This window comes from Crotalus tigris, unplaced genomic scaffold (assembly GCF_016545835.1).
Source record: "Crotalus tigris isolate CLP2741 ecotype Arizona unplaced genomic scaffold, ASM1654583v1 scf7180000020218.1340706, whole genome shotgun sequence".
Taxonomy (NCBI): domain Eukaryota; kingdom Metazoa; phylum Chordata; class Lepidosauria; order Squamata; family Viperidae; genus Crotalus; species Crotalus tigris.
In genome coordinates this window covers 609,688-637,402 of record NW_024097911.1, presented here as the reverse complement: position 1 = coordinate 637,402, position 27,715 = coordinate 609,688, and the positions used below count along the sequence as shown (strand labels likewise).

The following is a 27,715-nucleotide window of genomic DNA, read 5'->3' as shown; positions in this document are numbered from 1 at the left end:
CTGTGTCACCAAGCCCATATTCCGTATTTCCTTATTTGGTTACAAAGAGGACAAAAAGAGGAACAATGTGAGTACTTCCATTGAAGCAAGGGTTCCGTTTAATACCTGTGGTATAGGCAGTGCTTGGGATAAACCACTAAATTATTTTGTTAACATTGCCCTCTTTCGGTTCGTGCTAGGGTTGATTCTAACAAGGCTGGATCTTAAAACTACTTGTAACATTGGGCTCACTGTGCGTGGAAATGTTCTTCCTTTCACAAATCCACAATGGCCCTTTTCCATTTTGTTTAGAAAATAAACTGGTATTTTATTTTCTGCTACGTGCTTCTGCAGCATAGGGTTAATAAAATGATGGCGTTAATGTTGAAGGAAGCCCCACAGTTTTCCTTCTATGATGTGAGAGGATGGCATAAGGTTTGGGAATGAATACTGTGGAAAAAAAAAAAAAGAATCTTAAAGCCAAAGCCTTTGCAATTAGCACTGGTCACCTTTCCATTTCAGGAAAGAGCCAGTAAGCCCTGGTCCTGAAAACCCTGGAATTAGCCTGGACACACCACACCACACACTTTGTTAGCCATAGTGTTGTCCCCGCCATCTGGAGGAAGCAAAGAGGTTTTTCCCCATCTCTGGATTCACTCAGCTCTTGCAAAGAGTCCACTGGAATGTCATTCTCTCACGCCAAAGATTAGGTCAAAGCCTTTCCCTGCCCACCACTGTCTTCCGTCCAGCTCAGCTTCGAGGTGGCGTTCGATGCCCTGCCCACGGCTTGGAGCGGTGATGGTGATGATGGCGACGGCGGCTGCTGCTGCTGCTGCTTTGGGAGTGATGGGGACTGCTGGTGGTCCAGTTCAGTGAGGGCTGCTGAGTAGCTCTGTACCAGTAGGACTGCTGTTCAGAACCCCACAGGCTGGGTCCAGCATGGGACTGGTGGCCACCCTGGCTGTGCTGGATGGCTTGGGCTCTGTTGAACTGTTGCCAGTAGCTCTCGCAAATACCCAGGGTGGGCGTCTCTTCAGAGCTGATGGCCCCCTCCAGCAGAGCACGCGGAAGGACGTGCAGACGAAGCCGCCGCAGTGTGTGGCGAAAGCGGTTCTCGGTGCCTATGCATTGGTAGAGGCCACTGTCAGATGGCATCACTGGGCCTAAAAGCACACCCTGAGGTGTTTGAAGCAATATGCGATCCCGGGGCAGCTGGGAAGGAAAGAGCATGTGACATAATTGAAATTGTTTTGCTTTTTTAAATGTGCATCTTACACAACTGTTTCACTAGTCAGCGGCCTAAGTCTGCAATAAGCTGTAGTGTGGTTCGTTTTGAGCTAACGAAGTGTATGTGAGTCTGATTACAGGTTTTGTCAATTCAGCAAAGTTTCAGTTGCCAACTTCAACATCCACCCTAAGACAGCAACTTTAGGTTTTGTTCTTTAAAAAGTGCCCACTGTGTGATCAGACTTTCCAATCCTCAGCTTTAAGTTCCCACAGTCTCGGTGCACACAGCATAAGGTCATGTCTAGTAATGTTTAGCACAGTGTTTCTCAACCTTGACAATTTTAAGGCATGTGGACTTCAACTCCCAGAATTCCACAGCCAGCAATGCTGGCTGTGGAATTCTGGGAGTTGAAGTCCACATGCCTTAAAATTGTCAAGGTTGAGAAACACTGGTTTAGCAGGACTTACCACTTTGCGTTTGGTAGAGTCGTCTGTTTGCATAAGCCACTTGATGGTCGCGTGGGGAGATCGGGGTTCACACTCCAGAAATACGCTTCCTCCTTCTAGTCCGTATTGAATCTGTTCACTTAACTGCTGTTCTGCTGTGATGGGGGGCAGGGGGACCGGGAGGGGAACAGCATTCCTTGAGTTCTGAGACCCCACTGCATCTCAGTAAAGGCTGGAAGTAGACAGTCTGCTAAGCACAAGTCTGGCTTCCAACAGTTGTTGCTATAAAAATATTTAAGAAACCCAGCAGCTATCACCAAAGTTCTGCTAAAGTGAACACCATAGGACTGCTCATTTCTGACTCATTTCTAAAGTGCTGTGCTACTACGACGTATCGCTTTTGCCAGGAAGTGGGAACAAGCTTCAAGGATTTCTCCTAACTCGAACACCGTAAAAAAAAAAAAAAATGAAGCATTTCTAGGAAGTGGTCCTTGGATGCAGTAGAAATTATAAGAACCTGTTACTCCCTGGGGTTGTCCTGTTCAGAGCGAGAACAATCTGGTGGTTGTCCACTGTAAAAATGTGTGCAAAGCAGACTCCTAGTTAAGCTTTCAAGTACTACAAAGGCAACAAAATAAAACTTTTTACAATACAGCTCTTGCCAGTGTCTGTGCTATCTTGGGCTGATGGGAGTTGAAGTCCAAAACATCTGGAAGATATAAACAATGTAATCTATCCAGGACCGCCTAGAAGTAGGCCCCTTTTCATTCCCCGGCAGTTTAAACAGAGCATGTGCACAATTACAGCCTAGTCTGTTGCTAGACATCTTCATTTCCACCTCTTTTTTTGTGTGTTAATTGTTAAGTAATACAAGTTTTGCCACATAAAGCAGGCTTGCCTAAGTGATGGCTTGCATGCCCAATGGGGAACTTGTGCAAAAAAGGCATCATGCTCCCTTTGTGGATCAATAAGACACTTTTGCTTTTTTCCATGGATCAGCTGTGCAACAGTTTGAAGGTGGGAGTGGGGAGTGAAATCATTCAGCAAGTATAGGTGTGTGAGAAATTGAATATGCAGAGTGTGTGCAATGGGGCTGGACACAAGAGAGAAGAGAGATATGAATACATGGGACTATGATTTTGGATTCAGCCACTGCTGGCTTCAGGAAAGTTGCTCATAAAAGAAATGCAATCTAGGATAAGGGAACAGTTTCCTAAGCCAAGTCACAAAATTATGAGCTCTGTGAAAAACATGATACAATTATAAACTGCATCAGGAAGAGTAGCTTAATAGGGGCAGTCCTTTTATTTGCAGAAGTGCTAGTAAGTTATCCAAGGAGTCTAAAGAAAGAATCCATGTGCCTTTTGATTTAGAGTTTTATCAGTTTCCATGGAGATTTAAGTTACCAAAAATAGGATGGTGGAAACCATGCACTGGTGTTGAGGTCCAATTCATATAACTTTCTTGGTTGGGTTACAGAAACATCATCTGGAATGTTTCTCAACTTTCTCAGTCTAGCCAAGCATCTGAAAGAGGTAACTTGTTAAGTTAGCAGAAGCTACACTAAATGGTCCATGGGGAGATAATCACTAGAGCTACTGCTAGATTTTGCACTACACTATGTGGTTCACTTGTCCTTTACAGCTTTAAGTAGTTGTCTGACACAATACTCAATTCACTATTTCAATAACCAGGACAACTTAAACAAAAAACTACTAGCAGTTCCCCAAAGAGTGATTTCCTTGTATCTACCTAACAGTATATACATCTACCACCGTGTTCTATGTTGTTGCACAATTTTACTCTTGCAATTAGGGGAGAAGCAATGCCAACCAAAATATGAGATGCTGTATTCAGAAAATCTAAAGAGATAAAATCCAAAATGTGATACAGTCTTTTTAGAAGTGAAAGTGAAAAAGACAAAGCCCCCAAAGAAGTAAAGAAGGTAGATGCAACTGAGAGAAAAACCTTATGAAACAAGACATCAATGAAAAAGTATAAATCACTTTCCCCAATCTGGTGCCCTTCAAACAGTATCTGATATTTTCTAGGACTTTAAGATCCTCTAATCTCCTCTGGGGAGACAGTGAACAATCATTACCAAAGATACCACGCTTCAAAAAGCAGGAGGAGCCCACTGCTTAACATACAAATGCAGGAAAGTCTTAAGATTATTAATTCCAGTTGTAAATGTCAAGGAGCTGTTATCTAATTATAGCTGTACAAAACCCATGTATCCGGCTCTCAATAAAGGTATGAAAATAGCATAGGAAAATAAAAAGCACAGGAAGAGCTAAATTAAAATGCAGTGCTTTTACTCAGATAAACTTTTATTTCCCACTGTACAATTTTGCATCCTTTTCCAAGATACGCCTGGCCAACCAGACACGTAACTTATCTTGTTTCCATTCCAGTAGCCAGCCAAGTGCTCTTTCCTCTAACGTGCCTAGCCATCAGTAGAAGAACAGCATCACCTAGGAATTCCTTACTTCGTTTCCCAATATTCCATGCTCCAGAGAGGAAGAGAAATAGTTTGAAAAGAAGTAGTAAACTTATATAATTTAGCTAGCAATAACTACATTAATTTTCCGATCTATTAGTTTCCAGATGTGTTGATTTTCCAGCCTCCGGTACCTTTAGTTATGACCGTCGCTAAATCAAGTTAATATGTATTTTGATAATATCATTGCACTGACATCAGCCTGCGCTGCTGGTGACGCAAGCTAACACAAGCCTTCTCCATCCACTGAGCTGTTTTTCTTTTGCAACTCCCTACAAATTATCCTATTCTAAGAAGCCTCAACCCTGCTTTCTCTTTTTAGAATGGGTCTTAACATCTAGCCAACTTCCTGAATGGTCAATTAAATTCTGCTCCTGCCTCAGTATGAAGCTGTCCTCTAATCATGAATGCTGGAGAATAAGTGCAATTTCACTTTATAAATCTCCATTATATTTAACGTTCCAAGTACAACCTTTCTTTCTTCCCCCTTCCAATTTGGGAATAACACGAGCATTGAAATCTGCCTAATATGTAACAGACAATTGGTGTACCTAGCCAAATATTGCCTGCTAAGTGGCAACAATTTTCCATATTTCATTACCATCATGTATCTCCTGGTACTTTTTAAAATAAGAAATGCCAAGATTCCTTTGGCATCCAAAGTAGGTATATTTTTCATGGAATAATGGTAGTACAGATAGTCCTTGGCTAACAACCATTTGTTTTGCAAGTGTTCAAAGTTATGATAGCACTGAACAAGGAAGCCTATAGCTGGTTCTTGAAGTTGTCATCATTGCAGCGTCCCTGTGGTCATGTGATTGCCATTAGTAACCTTCACAACCAACTTTAGACAAACCAAGTCAATGGGGATTGACCTAACAGCTGAAGCTGGAACTCCTGGAACTACCATTGAAAGTCAGCACAGACACATGATGCTGCACTTTATGACCGTGTCACTCAGCGACAGTTATCATGGTTAAACAAGGAATACCCATGCTTCTATTATCCTTCATTAAAGCATAAATTTTGCAGATGTGTACTGCAAAAATCCAAATGATGTGCAAAGAATGAATATTTTCTATCTTTTTGCTGTTAGCTATTGAACATTTTTGCAGCCTGGATTTGGTAGCCTTCCTGTTACTCTTCATTTTAAGAAGAAAATCTGACTGGAGTTGGGCAGCGCAACCATACAGCTAAGTTTTCTTTGGACTTTTACTTCACTGCCTTCTTTGCAGTGTTTCTCCAAAGATGCTGGCCACTAGAGATCCTAACCTGTGTAAGTGATGTGAGCAAAATGTGCCTTTTCATCCCCTATGCCAGCCTGTTCCCCAGGCTGCTAAATTACTTCTATGTCTATTATTTAACAAACAAACAAACACAATATTAGCTGCCAAGTAGACATGATGACCATTCATAGGCAGATCTGGAGAGACTTACCCTTAGCGTTAAAACCACGGCACTGCCTGAGGGGATCGCCATGCTTGATATCCTGGCGACGGCTCCTCCTGGTCAGAGACAAAAGATACACCCTTCATTGCCCACTCTCTTTCTTACATAGCAACTGAGGAAATACGTTGTTCACAACAAATATGATGCGATGACTCCCCATATGCTTCCTCTTTAGGGCTTGATGGTAACTTTCAGAGGAGCAATGCCACCATCCTCTTGTCTTCAAAGCATCTTTTATGCACAATGGTCTTGTTCAACAACACTTGCTAAGCAAGGAAGTTGGTTTAAGAGTTGAGGCAAACAGGAGAACTCAGTGAGGCAATTAATCCGGAGAGGGTTGGCTTCAGCTCCAAACAGACCTCGATTTGTTTAGAGCTAGTTCCATCAGTAGACCAAACTACCTGAAAATTAACTGCCCCTTTCAACGCCTGTTTCTTCTCCAGGCACTTCATCTCAATTAACACTTCCTTTCCACAGAGTCACACAAAGCAATGTTTATATGAAAAGAAAGAAATCAGAACGAGAATTAGAACGAAGTAGAGAATGGGAGAAATGGTGTTTGCCTGGCTGATATGTACTAATCACACAAAATACCCGCATATGTACATATATATATGCGACTGTAATTTGTGGCTGCTGGGAGAATCTAGAAAATCCAAGACATCACAGATTTCCTCCGCTGCCAGCTCATGGAGGGGGTAAGGACAGCATGGTCAACCGTACTGCAGGAACACAGCCACTGATGAACAATGTCATTTTCAATCTCAACAGAGGGTGTTTTTCCCAAGGAGGTCATGTCATGTCCCTAGATAATTCCTTATTGGAGGGAAAAGAGGAGGAAGACACCCAGGATGAGTGGAATGGAACCACATTAAGACCTAAAAAACAACAGTTTTACTGGTGTAGCTTAGAGACATAGAGATTATCTTAGAAACAATGTTTCTTGAGAATATGAAACTCAGAGGCTTTAATTATCAACAGCTTGGTTTGGGTGAAATTTCATAAGCAGACACACACACACACACACCAATAAGTGTTCTTTTTTTAATAGATAGATGGATGGATGGATGGATGGATGGATGGATGGACGGACAGGTTGTATCAAAAATCAGTTCCCATGGACAATGCATTATATAAATTACAGTTAAATGTTTGAAATGGTTGCCATTTTTTTCTAAATGCTACCTGATACATTTGATGCGTGACCGTTAAACACTCCTAAGCACAGTAAAATTTTCTCTGGGAAAATAATAATAATAAAATATACTGTGATTGGCCTAGAGGGGCTGACTTTTGGAACACCCTGTGTATATATGTATGGGTGTGTTTATATAGAGATACAGATTTATAAATACATAGAGATACAGTGTATAAATAAACACAGACAAACACACGTTTTCTGTTTCAGTCAAAAAAAGAACTCAAGCAGTTCTTTGATTTCCTGCACTCAACCTTCTCTTTTGGTGGACTGACTCCAAATTCTGTTGTCTTGAACCGACTCAATTTTTCTTGCCATGTGTACAAATCTGCCTTGACTCATGTCTCTGTTTAGCTGTGCATGACTTAAAGTCTGTCTCATGATTATACCATAAGTTTAACCCTCTGCTTGACTGCTAAACTGCTCTGATTTCTGTTCTTGTGAGCAGTGCAATAAGGCGATGCCATCTTGGTGAAAAGAGGAAACAACCTCTGCTAGATCAGGCAGGGAACAGAGAAAATCTAGGCCAAGGTGTCAGGATTGGTCCTACCACGTCTTCCTTCTCACAGGCAATTGACTAAATAGGATGGCCCATTTTGCTCCTTCCAAAGTTCATCATGATTCCAGCCATCTCGCTGAGACACACAGAATTTGGACCCTGGTTGGCTTTGGCTCCAAACTCTGCAATGTGTATTAGCAGTTTTGGAAACTGACCTTTTGGCTGTGTGGCTGTAGCGGGCACAACGTTGCCCATCCCATGCACAGTAGGGATCCCGGGCCAGACAGCAATCAGCACAGGCTTCACCATACTCCCGGCATCGGTGGAGGCTCAGCTGGGAAACGCCCATGTCAGAGGAGACATAGAGCTGTTGCTACAAAAACAGGAGAGTGGGATAAACCCAGGGCTTTTGCTACTCATCTGCTGTTCCCAGAACTGAAGGCATTCTTTCTTCTCCCACTGATAGGCAACTCTTACACTTTGTGCCCTATTTAATTCCTTAGCAATATATATCCTGAACAACCACCTACTCGCTTTGAGGATATCCACAGTGTCTTCACTGGAGCTGGTACCTATAAGGCAACAAAAGTGGGGGGGAGCCTTGAGAAGAGCAAAAATGGCGAAGGTTAAACAACATAACAAGGGGGGGTCATGACTGGGCTTGTCTATTTGCTCACCCTGAACACCTCAACTTCCTCCAGAGTCAGTTCTTCCAGTATCCCTTGTTCCTTGGGCAACACGATCACCTTCTGCACTGTACCTTGGTCTGGGATAGAGAAAATAGAAGCATTAATTACTCATGCTGCTCAGTGAAGGACAAATGACTCCACAGACATTCTAAGAGCTGACCCATTTCTGAGGATAATTAAGAGATAAGGGCTCTGGGAACGGTGGATGAGTGTAATAATCTAGATTACAAGACTTTTGCCTTTTAGAATGAGAAACTAAAAAGTAACACAGGCTAGCACCACAATCGTAGCTGCTCCTCAGGTGGAATTGCAAAATGCTGGACATACCTGTGCCAAGGAAGAGCACCTCGTAGCGCCCATCCACCGCATCCACAAGATCCACAGCCAAGGTGGTGAAGCTGTAGGGGACATTGGTCCTCACCAGGAGGGGACGGCGCTGGAGGGGGTAGACTGCATGGAACATCAAGGGATGGGCTCGCACAAAGGTTACCAGTTCATCAGAAAACTCACGTGTGGAGCGAAGGCCTGGGGTGAAGGTTCCTCCCGGGCACTAAAAAAGAAAACGAACCTATGAAGTCATAACTGGAGAAAAATTAAAGAATTAGGATTCAGCTTCCCTTTTCCTGCTTGCTTTACTCAGAATTAGAAGTGAGCCAAGAGGTTACTGGAAGGAGTTTACAGAATAAGAGGAAACAGGAAATGAAATCTTGAACCCTTGGAGAATAAGATGCTTGGGACTCACGGCTCCAGGACGAGGGTAGGGCACACGTCCTGTGTATGGTCCCCACTGGTAGTTGTGTCCTTCCTTGTGGGCAAAGGGCCCATTGAAGACAGTGCGGATGTCAGCCATGGAGTAAACACAGACTGCCGAGCCACGGAACACTGACCTTGGGAGAGAGAAGCAGGGCCAGAAGGACAGGGGAGTGATACTGGGATCTCCTGCAAAGGCTCTCCCCATCCCCATCACACGGGCTTTACTTACTCACCCCAGGGTGGAGAAGACCCCATAGAGCAAGGGATGCTTCTCATCCTGAGTTGGCAAAAGGAAGACGTCACCTGGGGAAGGAAGCAATCCAATCAAGCACTTTGAGGGAGACGGGTGCAGGATTTGCATGCAAAGCTCTAGGGTGGTGTTTCTCAACCCTGGTCACTGGAAGATGTTTGGACTTCAACTCCCAGGGTTCCCCAGTCAGCAGCGACAGATCTATTTCAGGGCCATGCTTTGAGGCTTATCTTGCCCAACCTGGAACCCTCCAGATGTGTAAGGATTTCCAATGCTTTCAATGGCCAGCTGGCATGAGAAAGTCATTTTAAGAAACAAATGAAAGAGAAAGACATGAGGGTTTTTTTTTAAAATAGCCATTTCATACACTGGATTCAGGGACTGTTTATAAAACGTCCAGGATCGACAACATTGCCAAATCCAAATGGGTGCTATATTATATTGACTTGAAATTCTGCATCTGGGTTGTTCTACAACACTTAAAGCAGAAAGTGCTTTTAGAATGGCCATAATATGCTGATGCTAGATTTCAATGGCTATTTTTTGTCACTGCTTAAGCACGGCCCATATTTAACTCCAACAGCTGGAATCTCTCCCCAAACTTTAGGCAGAATTTCTGGCTCACATCCTTGAACAATCCAGCCCGGCCTCTTTCATCCAGTTCCAATTTTCCATACCTTCACCGCTATCACTAAATCCCCGAACCTGTCCCTCCCTCTGCCAAGGACAAAAATCTCTCTGTCCAAAAGAAGGGCTCACGCAGCTCATCAAAGAAAGTCTCCACGCCATCCTCTCCAATCACAGAGCACACGAGACGAGCTTTAAGAAACGTCGTCCACTTGTTCAACAGGGAGCGCTGTCCCCCATCGTCATTCTGGGGGGAAAAAAGCAAGAGATTTACTAGGACCCCCATTCTGTGATTCCACAGATGCATCAACCTTGAGAAAAAGAAAGGCAGAGAACCACTTTTGAGCTGCAAGGTGGCAAAAACAGCTGTTTGCACCTGGGAATTATGGCACTATTTCAGCCTGCAGGATGTGAGCAGCAAAAATTAAGCTGAATCAAGGTTCAGAGGAAGGTGATACCTGGTAGAAGAGTCTTCTCCACCTTAGGACCGCTAGATGAATGGGGCTACACCTACCATTGACCCAAGCCAGCATGGGCCTGTTTGAGAAAGGTGTCTTCCAGATTTGGGGCAGATCTGAAGACCTCGACTGAATGCAATGGGAAGCTTTAACTGGACAGTCAATAGGTACAACTATGGCACGTGGTCTCCAAAAACTGTGGCTCTTCCAACAGCTGTCACCCAATTGCAGTGTGTAATGTGACCAAAGGGGGGAATTATTAAAAGATGAGGAATCACCATCTTATAAATGTGTAATAAATTAAATTTAAATTTAATTGAAATATATCTTATTAAATTAAATTTAGTTTTAATCCTGGCCTCACCTGACTTTCTACATGTGGCTGCTGGCATGACCAAGGCTGAATTCCTTTGGCTGGAACAACTGCTCACCCTTGATCTAAAATCTCCAGATTAAATACTTTCTTGCAACTTCCCACTACAGAGAGCCATAACAATGGGGCTCCAGGGAAGATCTCATTTCCCTTTTCTAATTGTGGACCTGGGCCTTCTCAGGGCTGAACGAGCCATTTGGCTATGCAGTAGCGTATCAGCCCTTCACGCTGCCTGCACTCCTGAGAACTCACCATAACTGCCTGCACTCCTGAGAACTCACCATAAATTGCAACACAGTAGCTGCTCCCTCGCCACACTGTAGGGGTGCACTGGCCATTCTTCCATTTGCTGGGAAATTTTAAAATCTACCAGGGAGGATTCTCAAGTGAACACCTCAGAAGATTGTGTTCACGACCGTGTATCCCGGGAGAGCAGAATGGATACATGCACACTTACCATCTATACCAGGGGTCCTCAACCTTGCCAACTTTAAGACTTGTGGACTTCAACTCCCAGAATTCCTCAGCCAGCTTTGCTGGCTGAGGAATCCTGGGAGTTGAAGTCCACAAGTCTTAAAGTTGCCAAAGTTGAGGACCCCTGATCTACACTGTCCATAGGATATGTATGTGCTCTGCAACAGGCAAGGGACAAAAATTCCTTGTAGCTCTTTGTGCCTTTCCCTTGCCCACCCCCACCCCCTTTCATCTACCTCCCCCAAGGGGCAATACGTTTGCTTGAACTTCTCTGCTCGGTCACTGCTGTAAAGGTGGTTCTTTTCACCCTTTTATTTTTCCCTCTCCAAAGTCAATTGCTACTTTGGCAAATCTTCGCCGGGGGGTGGTGGTGGTGGCGGGGGGGGCGGGTCCTTATCGTATGACCCTTTTTATTTCTCACAGAACTCTTCAGCATTCCTGTCCCATCAACACTTGCCAATTCGGTTTGCTCTTAAAGATCGTGGCACCTTCAAGAGGGAGGTCTTACAAGCGGCGGACACTTGTTCTTTCCTAGTATTAGAATTAATGCTGGGAAAGATTGAGGGCAATAGAAGAAGGGGATGACAGAGAATGAGATGGCTAGATGGAGTCACTGAAGCAGTAGGTGTGAACTTAAATGGACTCCAGAAGATGGTAGAGGACAGGAAGACCTGGAGGAACGCTGTCCATGGGGTTGCGATGGGTCGGACACGACTTCGCAACTAACAACAAAGTATTAGAATGGAAGTCAAGCTTGGTTCGGCTCCCGAATCAAACCATTCATTACCTTGGACGCTTGTTAGAGTTGCTAAGGAGAACATCAGCTTTGCAGTAGAAGAGGTCAACCAGCTAAGCATACCTCCAGCAGCAGCTCTCGGTGGTTCGGCCCTTCTCAGAATTCCCTGGCCCCCCCAGCCCCCCCCCAGCAAACATAAACCCCACTTTAAGTCCTGCTCACCAGGCACACCCGTCCCACCCGAGCGAGTACGGCAGGCCCCACGGCACCCTCCAGTGCTTTTTCCCGGAAAAAGAAGTAGAGCTTGTCATCGCTGTGGTCGGAGCTGTCGGGAATGACGTGGGCTTGGAGGAAAACAGGGTCTGAGGAAGGGGAAAAGAGATGCCACCGCATGGGTTCACCACTAGATGGAGACGACAAGCGCTCTAGTTTCGCCTGAAGCAAACTTTTGGGAAGAGATGCTGCCATAAAGAAAGTCCGAAGTATAAGGCTCACTATGCTTGGTATGTACAGTTCCTCTGCAGGTCACTGTCTACTCCTGTGCCTTGGGGCACTTATGCCTGTGGACCAATCAACTGAAGCCTAGAGGCTGCAATGGAACGGAGGAGAGAAAACCAAACTTTGCAAACTTTGCCTTTTCGTCGGCTGCAGAAGCCCCAAGCCATAGGTTATCTGAGTACAATTTTTAATGGGACAGAAGCAGGAGCAATCCCATGAAATTGCTTGCAATGCAGTGATGGTTCAGCTCCCTGCTCCTGCCGACATTTTGGATTTCAAGAGCGGTCCTCACCCTAGCAAGATTACCTTGCCTTTTTCTGGGTGATTGGTAAGTCCTGGCATTATCCTGATATCACCATCCTCCCCGCCCCCTCGCTGCATAAGATATTCACACCATACGAATTCACTCTTCTATGCTTTATCCATCATGGTCTGTTATCTCATCGTTCAGTCCAATTTCCCCCCTTTGTTTTTTCTTTAGATCAGTGTTTCTCAACCTTGACAATGCTGGCTGTGGAATTCTGGGAGTTGAAGTCCACATGCCTTAAAATTGTCAAGGTTGAGAAACACTGCCCTAGATGGTGTTTGGCCTCCTACCGTAGAGCCATCGGGAATCATGTTGTTCCGTACGTACAGCTGGGCGCGGTCCCATGGTCCGGAACAAGGCAGCATCGGTGCCCATGAAGTCCACATGAACTCCAGCATACAGTGTGCTATCTGGAGGGAGGGGGGTGGAGCAGGAAGAAGAGCAACAACAACAACAACCTCGTTGGGTGTGATCGTATGCAGGCATAACCAGGGAAACTCTGTAAGATCTGGAGTTTTTTGACTATTAAAATATGGGGAGGTGCCTTTGGCTTTGTCAATAAAATCTGCTCAACAGCATGGATATCCTTGAAGGTGAGGTAGGGAAATGACACAGGGTGCGCTTGTGTGTGATGATGCCATTGGCACAAAGGCCACCGTTTATGTGTCAGATGTGTGACATCCGAACATATTGGTGCCTTCCAGGCACGGCATCAATGGAGCATCATTAGGACTTCTGATAGATGCTGCTATTGCTGGTGCTATAGGCACCATCTTGCCTGGGTGTCAGACAATGGTACTTCTCAGCTCTGCTCCCCCCCCCAAATCCTTTTAAATGAAATGCCAGGGATGGACATGAGATCTCAGCCCTCCCAAGCATTTCTGTGCAATTAATGAAAGCTTCTCTCCCAAGTACTTTGTTCCTCTCCAGTCAGCTGTTTACTTCCTCCAGCCCTGATAACAAACCAAAAGCCACAAAGATCAGATAGGAGCTATAGATAGCAAGGTTGTCCGGCAATTCAGATTCAAAGGAAACCTGCAATTCAAAGACCACATGGACACACACATGCGCGCACACACACAACACATGTCAGCAACTGCTTAAACTAATCACAATTTTTTTTTTCCGGGGAATAGTATGACAGCTGTGGAGGGCAGTCATGCCACCCAGGAAAAAACAGCTTGGGTTTAGCACAGGGGTTCTCAACCTTGGCAACTTTAAGACTTGTGGACTTCAATTCCCAGAATTCCTCAGCCAGCCCTGGCTGAGGAATTCTGGGAATTGAAGTCCACAAGTCTTAAAGTTGCCAAGGTTGAGAACCCCTGCTTTAGCAGCAACACAGAAGGATGACCAGAAGGATGCCTATGCAGCAGCATACTAGTTGTATTTTGTATGTTAGCAATACTTCATCCAACTCAACTCGTTCAAAGCTACTTACTGACAAGCACAGCCATGCTGGACTGCCGGGGGTCATAAGGACATTTCCCCTTGCCTGGTTCCAGTGAGTGAGGCACGGTGCGGAACAGGTATTCCTGTGGAGGGGCGAACAGGGAAAGGATAACAGGACCATCGTCATGAAAACTTACTTTGATTTCAAGTCATTTAGGAATGACGTCACTATCAGAGTAAGGCTTCCAGTCCCTGCTTCCAATTCTGTCTTTGCCCTGCCCTCTTTTCTTGACTGTCCCTCCATAGAAGTGACCTTATGTCAAGGCAGACCACTAGCCAGACGAGTTAATTTCTATTTTCTGCTCTGATTATCTTTCTCAACGTTCCCCGAAGATGCCACAGGTTGAGAATAGAGAGATGTCTTCTATCCCTAAGATACTCTACGGTCCTTTTCCAGCAGGAAGACGGTGGGTCGGGAGTCCTTTTTCTTACTTCAGAGCGCCAACCACGATTGATAAGGATGCAGACTGGGTGATAAGCTCCTGTTCCACAGGCGTAGAGATGAGTACGGTTCAAGGGTTCCATAAGCCGTATGTAGTTGAAACATTCACCCTACAGGACACGAAGAAGTAAAACATGAACTGGAAGACATAAGGTTGCCAGGCGGGAGTTAATACAGTCTCCGTCTTCCCAGGAATATATAGATTAAGGATCCTGGACTATGTAGAACAGTGGTTCTCAACCTGTGGGTCGGGACCCCATTTGGGGTCGAATGACCATTTCACGGGGGTCGCCAAACTACGCTGTCCGCCATTTTTTTCCCTTTTCCCTAGCTGTCCTACTCCCTCTTATTGGTGGCCACACCCACTTGGGGGTCACCACAACATGGGGAACTGTATTATGGGGTCACGGCATTAGAAAGGTTGAGAACCACTGATGTAGAATCAAAAAATAGCGACTGAGACAAAGCCAAAAGTAACAATTTTCTTTCCAGAGATGCAAAAAATCAAATAGCTTTCGGACACCCAAAACCAAACATATTTCCAATTCGCAGAGACTTAATGCATCGAAGCCAAGCCAATAAACACACTAGGTACAGGGTAACAGTGAAGGAGCAGAAAATTGCCACTCACTCTCTGCCCTTTCCCTGCCAAGCGACACTCATTCTCCTGATTTGGCAATGCTGGCCAATGGATCTGAAGAGAGAAAGAGAAAGAAAGGATCATCTTGAGATGCCAAATCTATTCCCAATCCTTTTGGTTTTGTTGCTTCTCCAGCCCACTTGCGCTTGGCTTTTCTTAGTTTGAGCTACAGCCCAATGAATCCTAAACATCTTGCAAGGTACATATGTCTACCTATCCCACTGCCTTATTTACTCTAGTGCAGGGGTTCTCAACCTTGACAACTTTAAGACTTGTGGACTTCAACTCCCAGCTGGCTGAGGAATTCTGGGAGTTGAAGTCCACAAGTCTTAAAGTTGCCAAGGTTGAGAACCCTTGCTCTAGTGCATCTGTCAACCCAACCCAAGGCAGTTAGCAACCACTGCAGGAAAATGTTGGGCATGAGGAATATAAGAGTTCTTTGTTGCTCTCTGACCTTGGTTGTTTTCTTGCAGACGCTTTATTACCCAAACTAAGTAACATCATCAATGCTAGCACGATCAACATTCTGAACTGATCCAGCAGGATTTTTTTTTTAAAAGACTTACAATTAGTGGCTCCTTGTTGATGTTGTGAAGATCCAAGGCCACTAGAAAATCTCGTGCCCCCAAGTAGAGACGTTCCTGGTCTTGGTCCACCAACAAGATGCGATAATCGCTTGTGTTAAAGTTGAAGCTGAAAGGACGAGCAGTGCGGCTCTCTAACAATTCTGTGGAGGGAGAGGCTCAGAGTCAACTACCAGTCTCACAGAGCTTCAGAGTCAACTACCACTTCTCAGGAGTAGGACACCCTTTGCACACTGACAAAAGAGAGGTCAGGAATCTTTATGTAAAGTGAACTTTGGTTATCTTACTATAGTGGGGAAAGCTGTCAATTGATAACTCATTCAATTTACTGCCTGAAGGTTCAGCATTGATGGGCAACTCCATGGTCTTCACTTCTCCTTACTCTTCCCACCTATGACTCTTTTCATCTGAGCAAGGTCCCAAAAAAGTCTGCTTTCTTAGAGATATCTGGCCCCTGACCATCCTTCTGGAAGAGGATAGTGTCCTCTGGGATGAATTTGCCTTAGCCCTCTGTTCACCTGACCAGGCAAAGGACAAGAATTCAGAATCCTAATCTGACTTTTTTTTCTTACCCTTTCCCCCCTCCCCTTGCACACAGAAAGGGCAGCAACTGGATCATGTTGATCCATGTGATGGGTGGGATGGGCTGGCTTGACTTGGGCTGAGCTCAGGGGGTATTTTGGTCCCTTGAAGTGGCAAAGGCGGAGCCAACGTGGGTGAGGGGGGGGTGCTCAGCGGCTGGTACAGCAAAGAGTCTAAATCCCCCAGCAATCCCCCAGCCACATTCCATAGGCACAGATCAGAGAGGGATGGGATGAACTTCCCACCTGTGGTGACCTTGGGGACAAAGCCAGAGGACGCCAACCAGGCCCAGTTATGCTCTGTAGTCAAGTCTAGGCAAGAATGCAGAGATCAGGGGCCAAAATTGGCTTAATCCCTTTAGGCAAGCGGGCTAAAGCCAGGAAGAAAAGCAGATTTCCAGGAGGTCAAAGAGGAACAGATGCAAGCGAGAGATGAGTCTGGGGAGATGAGGAATTAAAATCAAATTAAAGAAACAACCAAGCCAAGGGTAGAATTGCAGGATTCTGACCAATCTCCCCTCTCTCTATCCAGTTCAGCTGACATCTCCCATCTCTTCTCTGGAAGCTGGGAAGGAACTCTGGAAACCTGATGGAATTCCCCAGGCATTAACACATGGCAGGTGGAAGACTATCATGCTTGCCCCAAGAAATAATGGCAATCTGCCCCATGGCAATCTGCCCAGGGGTGGGCTGTGTCATGCATACTACCCAGTTTTGATATACAATGACCATTATATAACACTGGGGGTATATAGCAGTGCCATTAGTCTCTTCTAAGTCAACCTAGCAATATTAGGCTATCAGGTATCCTTGACTGTGATGGAAAATGAACTAAGGCCTTCAAAGCAGAATCTCTTGTCAGCATCTTCCCAACCCTTCCCCCTCTTGCATCCATTTATCACCAACTGAGTGCTGATAATGGGTGTGTATGTGTGTGTAGAGGTCTACTGGATGTCAGATGAAGAAGGTCTCACTCCCCTAACGGATGTCTCTGAGACCAAAAAAATATTTCAGGCGCAACTGCCGTACTCTCAGGATTGTGTGGGTGGAAACCACTGGTGGTTTGAGGAAAACAATCTGTTCACAAGGTTTTCAGGGATGCTATCTGGAATTGGCAGCGGGGTTGGCTCAGTGGTTAACAAGCTGGGCTTGTCGGCTAGAAAGCTGGGAACCCAGGTTTTGAGACCTGAGCACCACGCTATGGGGTGAGCTCCTGTTACTTGCCCCAGCTCCTGCGCACCTAGCAGTTTGGAAACACGCCAATGAGAGTAGATGAATAGGTATCACTTTGGTGGGAAGGTAACAATGTTCCATGATGTCATGCTGAACCACCTGACTGCGGAAATGTCTTTGGACAGGGCTGGCTCAATGGCCCTTGAAATGAAGATCAGCATGCCCCCTAAAGTCGGTTATGACTAGTGGAGTAAAATCCACAGGGACTCCTTTACCTTTCCCCCCCCACACCATCTGGAATTTCCATACCCAGAAGTCCGTTTTGTGGCAAAGAAGGAAGCCTTTAGATAGGAGTTATGCCTTGGCAGAAATGGAGCCCTTGGGTTCCACAAACCCCTTACTGTTCTATCTCATATCCCCCCTACACACCCTTGGGAAGAAGGAGGGATGGAATCTGGAGGAGCCAACAAGAAATCAGGAAACATTAGAATCATCTGTCATCTTACAGGCAGACTGAAGCAGGCTGTGGCCAGCCAAAACAGTCAGCGGCAATATGTGCCCAGGAACTGTAACCGGTCATCACGTTGGTCTTTGGCACAATGACTGAAGCTCTTTGGGCTTAATGTAATACCTTTTTTTCAGCCTTAGCCCCAGCACCTCCCTAAAGAAATATCCCAAGCAAGCTGAATTCTGCTCAGGCAAATAATTGCTTCTGCAATCACAGAACTGCGACTTGCATTTCTGTGTTATTTGAAGAGCGCACAGTAATAGTATGTTAGTCAAGATTAGTTTCTCTGTCAGGCAAAATGAAAAAAAGGTGGCAAATTGAGAAGAAATGAAGGAACACTTTAGAACAGACCCAAGCTGCCTAACTTCCTAAGCGTAAAAAAAAGCGCCTTCTGCCACGAGAGAGATGCTGTCCTGTCACTCATTCCGAAGTGAGATTCAGCAGCTTTTTTGTTTTTGTAGCTGGTACAAGAGGGCACCATTTTATATCCTGGGTCACCCTTCTTGCTGCTAGAGCTTTCAGGAGGGGAAGCAGAATTAGTTATCATATAACGGTACTTCCTATAATAACCCAGTAAAATAAATCAGTGTTATTATCCTTTATATTGCAGAGGGGGGGGGGTGGGGTGGGCAGAGCCTGTCCAGGACATTTGGTCACTTGAGATGGACCTCTCCGAGGAATTAACAGAGATAAAAGAGGAACTCATCATACCTTACAAATCTCTCATTTGTAACTTTGAGGAACAGAAGAAGCAAAGACTGAGATTTGAAACTACAAAGCAACGATATTTTAAGGAGGAGAGAAACAGACACCTGACACAGAGGATGGGACTCTTATTCTTTCAAAGCTTATTGCAAGCAACAAAAATAGATTTACTGGCTGAAAGGGAAGCGTCTTTATGGAAACCTACCTGGCATAGGAAAAAAGCCAGAATTAGATTGAAAAGAGAAATTTAAAATGGTGTAATGGAATAAAAGACAACGCTGGATTTACGGACTGTTTTAAGGATCAAGGCTGACAGATATTTTAAACAGATTAAGAATGTACTGGATTTGTGTATTCATGTACTGAATAATAGACTCAATTTGATGAAAATCATTATGTATTGGAATTGAAAAAATGATGACTATTTAGATTGGATGGTTTCAATAATCAATGGAGTGTTTTAAATTAGTAAAATGACCTTTTTGTATGACAACAAAGACGTGATAAGGCATGATAAGTAATTGGAGAAAATTTAAATTCTGTTTAATGAACTTGAATGAATTAAGGTTTAATATTATTTTATTATTTTAAAGAGATGGATTGATTGTGGGATTTTATACTGTATGTATAGGGTTGATTAATACTTTATTGCTATTAGGATATTTACTGTGTTGTGGAAGAAGAAACAAATGAGATTGGTGATAAAATGAGGGATGTGAGAGATTAAGAATTAGAATTGATAATTTGTTGTTTTAAAGCTAAACTATGGTAATAGTAAACTGATAAAGTTATAAAACAGGTTGAGTAGTTATAGAAATTTAAAATAGAAATGGAATATTTTAAATGTATTATGTTATTCGAGGGAAATAGAGAGGGGATAACGAAATGTATTGTGCTGAGCTGTTTATATATGTCTTTTCTTTGGAATGTTTGACCACCCAACACCACGGTGGGTCTTGAGTACTTTTTCTTAAGAAATTAAAAAACTAATAAAATGTGTAAAAAAAGAGATGGACTTCTCCGGCTGATGCCATTAACCAGAAATGGAGCAGAATGGCAGCTGATGGGGCTTTCAACGTTGGAAACAGGTAGCAGTTTCCATTGCACCAAAGGGTAGCAGGATAGCTCAGGAGCGAGTACAGGGGGCAGAGCTGTATGCCTCATCACCAGCTCAACGCTCTAATCCCTTCCCCTTCTTCCCTGTAACCCAGTGCTGGCCTTAGTCCCTATAAGGGCAGGTCCAACCTGCCTACATAAAGAACCAAAGCTGAGAGAAAACAGCTGGCTAAAGCTGACTGTGTTCTTGGCAAGAGTGAGGTTCAGCCAAAAAATAATTCATTTCCACGAATGAAGGCAAATAGATGTGTCCCAAGATAATGTTGCAGGATCCAATCTGGGTCGGTCACCAGGACCAGAGATTTAGTTTTCCGAGCTTTCGGATTTGTGCTGGAGCCCCCATTCCTCGGGGAACTTCTCTCTCACCCAGAATGTATGCTTTGGGCTATTCTATGTGTAGTATTTATGCGGTGTCTGGTTGTGTATGGCTTTTTTAGTTGTTGATTGGGGTGTTGATGGCCAGAAGGCTATACCTCTGGTCCTGATGACGGACCCATAATTGGCCATCAACACCCCAATCAATAACTAAAAAAGCCACACACAACCAGGCACCGCATAAATACTATACATAGCAAACGTTCTACTCAAAGCACACGTTTTGGTGAGAGATTCCTTGAGGATGGGCTCCAGCACGGGTCCAAAAGGTCTAGAACCTCCGGTCCCAGTGACCGACCCAGATTGGATCCTGCATAATTCATCCTGTTTGTCCCTGTCTTCCGCCCGTTTCACAGACACAGTTGAAACTGTGTTTCAAGCACAGTTAGACTATTGACTTACAACTAGTAATTACAGGGCCCTTTCAAAAACCTGAACATGCTGTAGTAATAAAAGGGCCTGACTTAGCAGGAAAAAACCTGCTTAATCCAAATCCAAAAAAGCTTGCTTAATCCAAATATGCTTCCTTTATGGGGCAGACCTTGCTTAAGCCACAGCAGACATAGCCACAGGGACCTGCTGTTGTACTTGCCACCACCATCCCCCAAACCCAAAATAATCAACACCACTTGAGCTATGGACTCTGGTGGAAAATTTCCCCTGGAAGACCCCTGCCTCCTCAGAGTGTTCCCAAGGAGGATTTGGGCTGAATGTCCCACCAGAAACCCTCCTGCCAGATGGCACACACCCTTCCTAGTTTCCTGGGAGAAAGATCCAAGTCCCTGACATCTTTACTAGCTGCGTATCCCTTATGGTCCACATATGTAAGTCCATGATCCTAAGCAAGCACATGGAGTAGGTGCGTCACTCTTTGCCCATTCGGGCACACGCGCGTGTACAGAGAAACCAGAGTGATGTCTGGAGCTTTGCCTTTTATAGCCAAGCTGCTGCCGCCCAAAGGAATGAATTGTCCTTTGGCCAAGGCTCTTGCTGTTTCTTTATGCGCCCCCCTCCCTTTCACATGTACACACGAGCTACATTTTCATAGTTGAAGGAAAGGACGACAAAGCAACTATAGTGAGAACAACAGCAGGGTATCTATAGCAGGGAACGTGGCATGCACACCCTGGTCATTAAGCTCCTCTCCAGCCCAAGCTCCCTCTCTTCCCCTGCCCCACAATGTGCTTTTGGAAGGGGAATCCATCCATGTTCTCGTCTCTGTATGGCATGCTGGGTATTTTAAGCCCTTCTGGGAAATCCTTTCCCTCAGTGGCTGGCAAGTAATTAGATCCCGGAATCCCCAAGAACAGAGAGTGTAGGGGAACCCAGCAAGGTCACAGGATATTTTTTTGGGGGGGAGGAGAAAGCTTGCAGAAGAAGGCAGAGGGACCCACAAATGATGGTACGATGTGCCTAACACAGCAGTAACTTGTACACCCTTTTTAGAAAAACATTCACAGCAAAAAATACAAACCATTAGCAATACAGAGACAGGCAAGGGTGTGACTCTGTTGACAGCCACAAACTGATGCATCCATCATACACAGACAAGCTGCTTCGATTGGCTGCCTTGGGTCCACATGGCCAAACTGTCCTTGAAGGTGGGTCTGCACATATAACGCTCACCAGCCCCATAGAATGTTTAAACCATAAAACCACTGAGGAAATCTATAATCTACAGTCAGCCTTTTTTTTTTTTTAATCAGCTGGCCATCTCAGGTCAGAAATCTGGGAATCTGGGAGCTTGAAGTTATTTGCACTTTGCATTTTGTTAATGCAAAACTTGCTGCTTTTCAGAATGTATAGAAGCAGCTGCTGAAACAAGGCTGTGCACTGTCAGGTCTATATCTGTTTTATATTAGGTCCATCATAAGACCACCACAGGAACCCATTACCATAAAAATATTAAAATAAAAAAAAGAGATTAACACATGAAAACCAGAGCTGCTGCCTTGTTAGAAATGACTACAAGCTTCCTCTTTGACAACAAGATCTCCTCCATGTAGCAGCTGACTCATAGAAAAGAAATTATCCTGTACTAGTAAATCTCCATGGTATTTAGTTCGATGCTAGGGGTGGAAAGAATTCTTGGCAAAAAGGAGCAGATTGTTGGTTTGATCCAAACAAAGCCATTATCTTAACTGGACAGTTCTTATTTGCTGTCCCACCAGAATCCACTTGTATTGTAGTTTGTTTTCAGAGATAAGAAGCACAGATATACTGCTTTCCTCTAAATTGTGGTTGATAGCTTACCTGGGCATAATCTCTTTTTATCCTCATAGTCTGTCTATGAATTATATTAGGATGAGATTGACCAAAGTAAGGTTTTCTTGCCTTCCTGGGCCTCCCCAGGAATATAGCTGATTACTTTGGGCACCAGTATCAATAATCTGAGCAGTGATATGATGCAGGAATAATTCCTTTCTCCATGGTAACAATCCATTTCTGGGACAGTCAAAATGTTTACTTGAGCTATCAGAGCGCATAGTTAAAATTATTGGTGAGCAAGTCATTGTGTTTTCATAATCACCCCTTTTAGCATTAAGCAGCAATTCGGCAAACTTCTTAGAAAATATTTTTAGTCCAATTTGAATGGGCGACTATAAGGATAGCTCAGGGTTGGCACCAGCAAACCAGTTCCACAGTATTGCCAAGAAAACCACGACAAAATTAACAGAAGTTATCTTAAGAAGGACCATAGTTTACTTTAACAATGTTATTTAGTTGTTAAAGAAGTGGTGTTCCTGCTGCTTTTCTTTCTCATAGTAAAACCTCGGAACTTGTTACAATACTGTCATTTTCAAAAGGAAGAAAGGAAGGAAGGAAGGAAGGAAGGAAGGAAGGAAGGAAGGAAGGAAGGAAGGAAGGAAGGAAGGAAGGAAATGAAACCTAGATTTACTTCAGCTTTCCTGAAAAATACACTCTCTACCATGGACAAGTCCAACTGGGGAAGAGTCTTTTAAGCATAGTCCAACTAATACAAGGATAACTCCTTGCTCAGCTAGTAACAATTCATAGTCATATACAGCAGATTCACTATTGTTCTTTGAAAGACTACCTTCATCTAACTTATTTTCTTAAATTTTCAGGTTTTATCCCTTCAGATAATCTGTTGCTATGAAATCCCTTATCTAGGCTAACAGGCTGGGTGACGGACGGTAGGCATATAAGTCTTTAAGAAACAAAGAGAAGAACAACAATCAGAAGGTTGCACTTTTCCCAAGGAGTGAGTTTTATTCGTCTGGAAAGGGTCTACCAGCTGCTTTTCTGATGATATATATATATATATATATATATATATTTAACACGACTCTCTTCCTACAAGCAGAAAAAAAGTCTCTCTATTCTGTCAAGAGTTTTGCAATGGATTGCCATGCCCCACCCTTGCCCACCCCAGTGCCACCTTCTCCCTTCTCTGAAGGCAGGGATGCCCATCCAAGACAGGAAATTTTTGCCAGTCTTACCCTGGGACTCACCTGAATGACTTTAAGCTTCTCTTACCTTTGTAGGTGAGGTAGACCCGGGGCGCTCCCGTCTGGCTGCTGTGGCCCAAACAGCAGCAGAACAACAGCCCCAATAGGAACAGCGTTGCCCAGGGCACCATGGCGGGGTCAATCCTATAAGAAGAGAAAGGGTGATGCCCCGCTGGACCTGGGTTCCAAAGACGGAGGATGTTGGAGGCAGAGGCGCCGCGTTGCTGCAGGGAAGCGGGGGGGGGGGGGACGGGACGGGCCCGGGCCTAGAGGGCGCTGTGCGGAAGTAACCAAGATCAAAGTTCCCTTCCTCGCCCGTCCCACCGGGCCCCGGGCCAAGCAGCTGTAACCCGAGTGGCGGCCGCGGCTGATGGGCACTTCAAAGGCTCTCTCTCTCTCTCTCTCTCCGGGCCAGCTCCTGTAGATCCCCCGCTCTTCTTGCAGGCTAGCAAGCCTTTGAAGTTGGGGCTAGAGAACGGGAGACCCAAGATAGGCTCTCCTTCTTTCCCCCCCACCCACCCCCAAAAAAAGAAAAGGGGGGGGGAGACAGACTACCTTACCGGGCTCCGCCTGCATCGCTAAGAGCCCCCCCGCCCCACTCCCTTGGAAAGAGCGACCCCTGCCGGGGTCCGAAACGCAGGCGCTCCAATATAGGTAGAGAACCAGAGCGGGGAGGATCCTTTAATCTTGGGACGGCCCCCTTCATTCTGAAGAGGGCACCGAGGTTCGAGCTGCTGCCATTCTGAACGCAGGCTTGGGTTTTGCCGTGGCCTCCTGACGCCATCACTCTCAGTACAAGGGACGCAGGAACGGCAGCAATCCCTCCCCGCACCCCAGCCGGGCTATAATCTTCCCCATGCCACGGAACAGGTGCCCGGGGACAATGCCAGCAGCAAGCCCTCCCAGCACCAGCGCAGCTCCGGGACTCGGTGCCAGCAGGGCCTGCCGGGGGCTTTGATCTGCCTGCCAAAGCCCGCTTTTTTTCCTCTTCCCCCCCCCCGGCCCCGGAGCGGGTGCCTGCGTGCGTCTGTGTGTTTCTGCGCGCTCCGTCCCGTCCTGCCTGCCGACGTGCTTCGACCTGCCTCTCCCATACCTGAGCCAGGTGCAGCGGAGGAAGCAGCGCAGGCTGGGACTTGGAGTCCCAACTGGCCCCCGTCGATTGCCATCCATCCTCAGGCGCTCAAAGACGCGTCCGCCTGCCCTGCTCAGAACCTTCGCCAAATTCCCGCTCGGTCGCTTTTCCTACTCTGGCAGGAAAGCACAAAGCCGAGCTCAGCGCCTGAAGATGCTCTGGCGAGATTTCAAGGGAGCCGGGACTCCCCCGCCTCTCCTCCGCGGCTGGCTGCATCTCCGCCAAAGTTGTCGGCCATCCCGAAGGCAGGTCCCCCCCCCCCTCTCTCGGGAGACAAGAACTTCCCTGGAGTCTTGCCAGGCGTCTTGCCGGCTGGCCCGCGAAGAGAGCAGGGTTGAAAAGCGAAGCCCAAGCGGCTTCCTCTTGTGGCACCGCCGGCAGCTTTCGAAAGCGCCCGGAGAAATCTAGGATAGGCTGAGTGCTCAGGCAAAACCGGGAAAAGGGGACGGGGGGGGGGGAAGGCACGTGCGGCAGAATAGGGGTAGCTAGATCACCGCGGCGGGAACGTGGATCTGGAGCTGAAATCCGACGGCTTAAGAGCGCGGAGACGACGGGAGCAAAGAGGTCCCTTACCCGCCGGTAGCTCTCCGCTCCGAGATCAACTCCCTGGGTTTACTTCCAGTCAGCTCTTCTGTGCCCAGCGGGGCAAGCGGTTGTGAGGAGGGAGGGACATGTCTGCCTCCCCCCCCTCCCCCAGATTTTATACCTCTGCCAAAGGACCTAAGGCGCAGGGTTTGCCACAGGACAGGCCTGCAGTTCCGAGCTTCCTTGGAGCAGATAAGCACACCCTGCCTCCCCTAGATAGGCTGGGACGGCTTAACCCCTTGGTGGCGCGGCTGCTTCTAGAGCCAGGAGGGAAGCCTGACTGCAGGTCTGGGGGGGGAGCCCCTCTTCCTCTCCTCCCTCCCCCAGGATCCAAGGGGGAGGCCGAACTCCGGGAAAATGGGGACCAGGAGGCGAATAGGGGACGTTGCTGAGGAGATTGAGCCAGGACTGCTCCATCAGATCGTGGCGATCTGACTGCGATCGACGGGACGTTTCCCTTCTCTTCCTGTTGCTGCTATAGCCAACTCCTAGAGCTGGGCCGGGCGCCTTTCACAGGAGGCGTAGTGGCGGCAAGCGGCGAAGGAAGGAGGGAACTAGTTGTCACCACCACCTTTCGATCCAGGAAGGCCCGGAGGCCCATTCCTCCTCTCTAGAGCTGTATGCAAGCGGCTAGCCGCACCGTTGACTCTCCCCAGCAAGGAGGGGCACAGAAACAGGGGGGGGGGAGATCAGGGACTGGTGGAACCCCAAGTCGATGGCAAGGAAAAGACGCTTTGACAGATCCTGGGAAGCAGCGGCGAGGTGACTTTTAAGTACATGCAAGTGCCTCCTTTTTTTTTCCTTCCCCGCACTGAGTTTATAAGTAGGTCTGGTTTTCAATGGCCTCCAAACAGGGATCAATCCAATCCTCTGGATGCATCCAGGATTGGAAGGAAGTCTTGATCGGGCATGCAAAACCCCGGAGCACCGCTAGAGGGCGCGCAGCAGAGACTTCCTTCCGTAGCTTTTAGCTTCTGAATTGTTTCTGGCTAGAAATCTAGGCCGAAGTCTCCCCTGCCTGCCTCAGGCTTTGCTCTCCCTCAGCTGCACGGGCACCACACCGATCCCCAAATGCAGCAGCAATGGTGTACCCCATTATAAAGGTAGGAATGCTCTCCTAACTCAGTTCTGCCTCCAGAAGACAAGGCCAGAGCTGCTTCCAACCTTTAGTTATTGCTCAAAAGCTTCTGCTGTGCCTTCAGAGGTTATACCCTTGAGAAGGAGAAAAGAAGTTTCTTTATGGCTTGGAATTTACTTCCTGGAGTTGGGATTATATCCCACATACATATCAGGAGAAGCCCAGGCTCCCAGTCTGGTCTAGTTGAGGCTCTTCCTTAAACTTCTGGCTAGAGGGGTTAGTGTACTATAATGCTAAAGAAATCACTGCAAACATAGCAGTACAGGCACTTAGATACAAAGGAAACAACTAAATATAGAAAAGATAAATAGAAGAAAGTAGATTCATGGAAACTGAACACAGAGTGCATCTAACTAGGGCATCGGTTTGTGGAAGCTCAAAAGGGTGTGATAGTAAATTACCCATTTTATTTCATTCACTTATCTACAAAAGTGTATTTGAAATTTACCACATTCCAAACTAATATTTTCTAGAAAATACAGCTGAGGTTGATTTCCTGATTAGCATCAATGGATTCTGGACTGATCTGAATGTTTTATTTATGCTTCATTGCATAGTCAGTCAGATGAATTTGGCATTTTTATCCTCCTGTCCAGTCCTTCCCAAGGACCTGGAATAGGTAGATGTGGATGTTTTAATTGTGTTAGAGGTATCGTTGTAGGATGTAAGCTGCTCCGAGTAGAGCTGCCTTTTGCAATTGATTGATGGTGAATTTGTCAATGCTGCTGGTGTTTAAGTAGTACTCCAGCTGTTTTGGGATAGCATCTATGGTGCCTGTTACTATTAGTATTATCTTTGCTTTCTTTTGCCACAATAATTCTATTTCCATTTGCAAGTCTTTATATTTTGTTATCTTCTCCAGTTCTTTCTTGTCTATTCTGCTGTTTCCAGCTATTGCCATGGCCACATGGTCTTTCAGTCTTTCTTATTTATTTATTTATTACATTACATTTGTTTGCTGTCCATCTTGCTGCAAGGTTCAGAGGAAATCAGAGATGATCCAGTTGATCAGAACAACCCAGCTGATTTGATACTCCTTTCCTGGAGAGTCAAGCAGAACAAAATGATTCATGGGTGTTTAGTTAAACTGTTAAAGTATTCTGCAGATGCAAAGGAGCAGAAGGCCAACACATGCTGAAGAGTAGTGTTTTTTTAAACTTGGCAACTTTAAGATGCATGAATTCCAACTCCCAGAATTTTCCAACCAGGATGCTGACTAGAGAATTCTGGCACTTGAAGACTACATATCTTAGTCAAGTTTGAAAAACACTGATCTTAAGGGTTTGGGGAAAGTAATGCTAACTGAGGGGTGTTAAAATGCCCAATTAGTGTCAGAAATAGTCATTTAAG

The 27,715-nt window shown here is 45.7% G+C and overlaps 1 protein-coding gene across 7 annotated transcripts; it reads right to left on the bottom strand.

The window, feature by feature from the left end:
- Positions 1-75: 75 nt before the first annotated feature.
- On the bottom strand, positions 76-25,575 carry LOC120318461 (semaphorin-3F-like). 7 transcript variants are annotated; one of them, XM_039366102.1, is made up of 18 exons: positions 25,216-25,575; positions 23,539-23,654; positions 15,562-15,722; positions 14,987-15,049; positions 14,346-14,465; positions 13,903-13,996; positions 12,755-12,874; positions 11,882-12,021; positions 9,751-9,865; positions 8,975-9,044; positions 8,731-8,875; positions 8,316-8,538; positions 7,977-8,065; positions 7,830-7,871; positions 7,515-7,672; positions 5,591-5,658; positions 1,675-1,808; positions 76-1,191 (listed from the first exon to the last, which is right to left on the bottom strand). In XM_039366102.1, exons 2-18 carry the CDS (start codon positions 23,639-23,641, stop codon positions 730-732), a joined length of 2,307 nt encoding a protein of 768 aa, XP_039222036.1. In that variant the 5' UTR covers positions 23,642-23,654; positions 25,216-25,575; the 3' UTR covers positions 76-729. The 7 variants fall into 7 exon arrangements, 6 of the variants coding, with proteins under 6 accessions (XP_039222036.1, XP_039222034.1, XP_039222035.1 ...); XM_039366100.1 differs by lacking the exon at positions 25,216-25,575 and adding an exon at positions 24,604-24,741; XM_039366101.1 differs by lacking the exon at positions 25,216-25,575 and adding an exon at positions 24,604-24,741 and having other exon boundaries at positions 1,675-1,805.
- Positions 25,576-27,715: the final 2,140 nt, after the last annotated feature.

Excerpts from the sequence above, each read along its gene's own strand:
- LOC120318461 (XM_039366100.1), bottom strand. The coding sequence starts at position 24,680 with ATGGATGGCAATCGACGGGGGCCAGTTGGGACTCCAAGTCCCAGCCTG. Across the intron at positions 13,997-14,345 it reads ATCGTGGTTGGCGCTCTGAA|GAATACCTGTTCCGCACCGT; the intron begins GTAAGAAAAAGG and ends GCCCCTCCACAG. Across the intron at positions 1,809-5,590 it reads CCGTGGTTTTAACGCTAAGG|CAGAACAGCAGTTAAGTGAA; the intron begins GTAAGTCTCTCC and ends CCCCCATCACAG.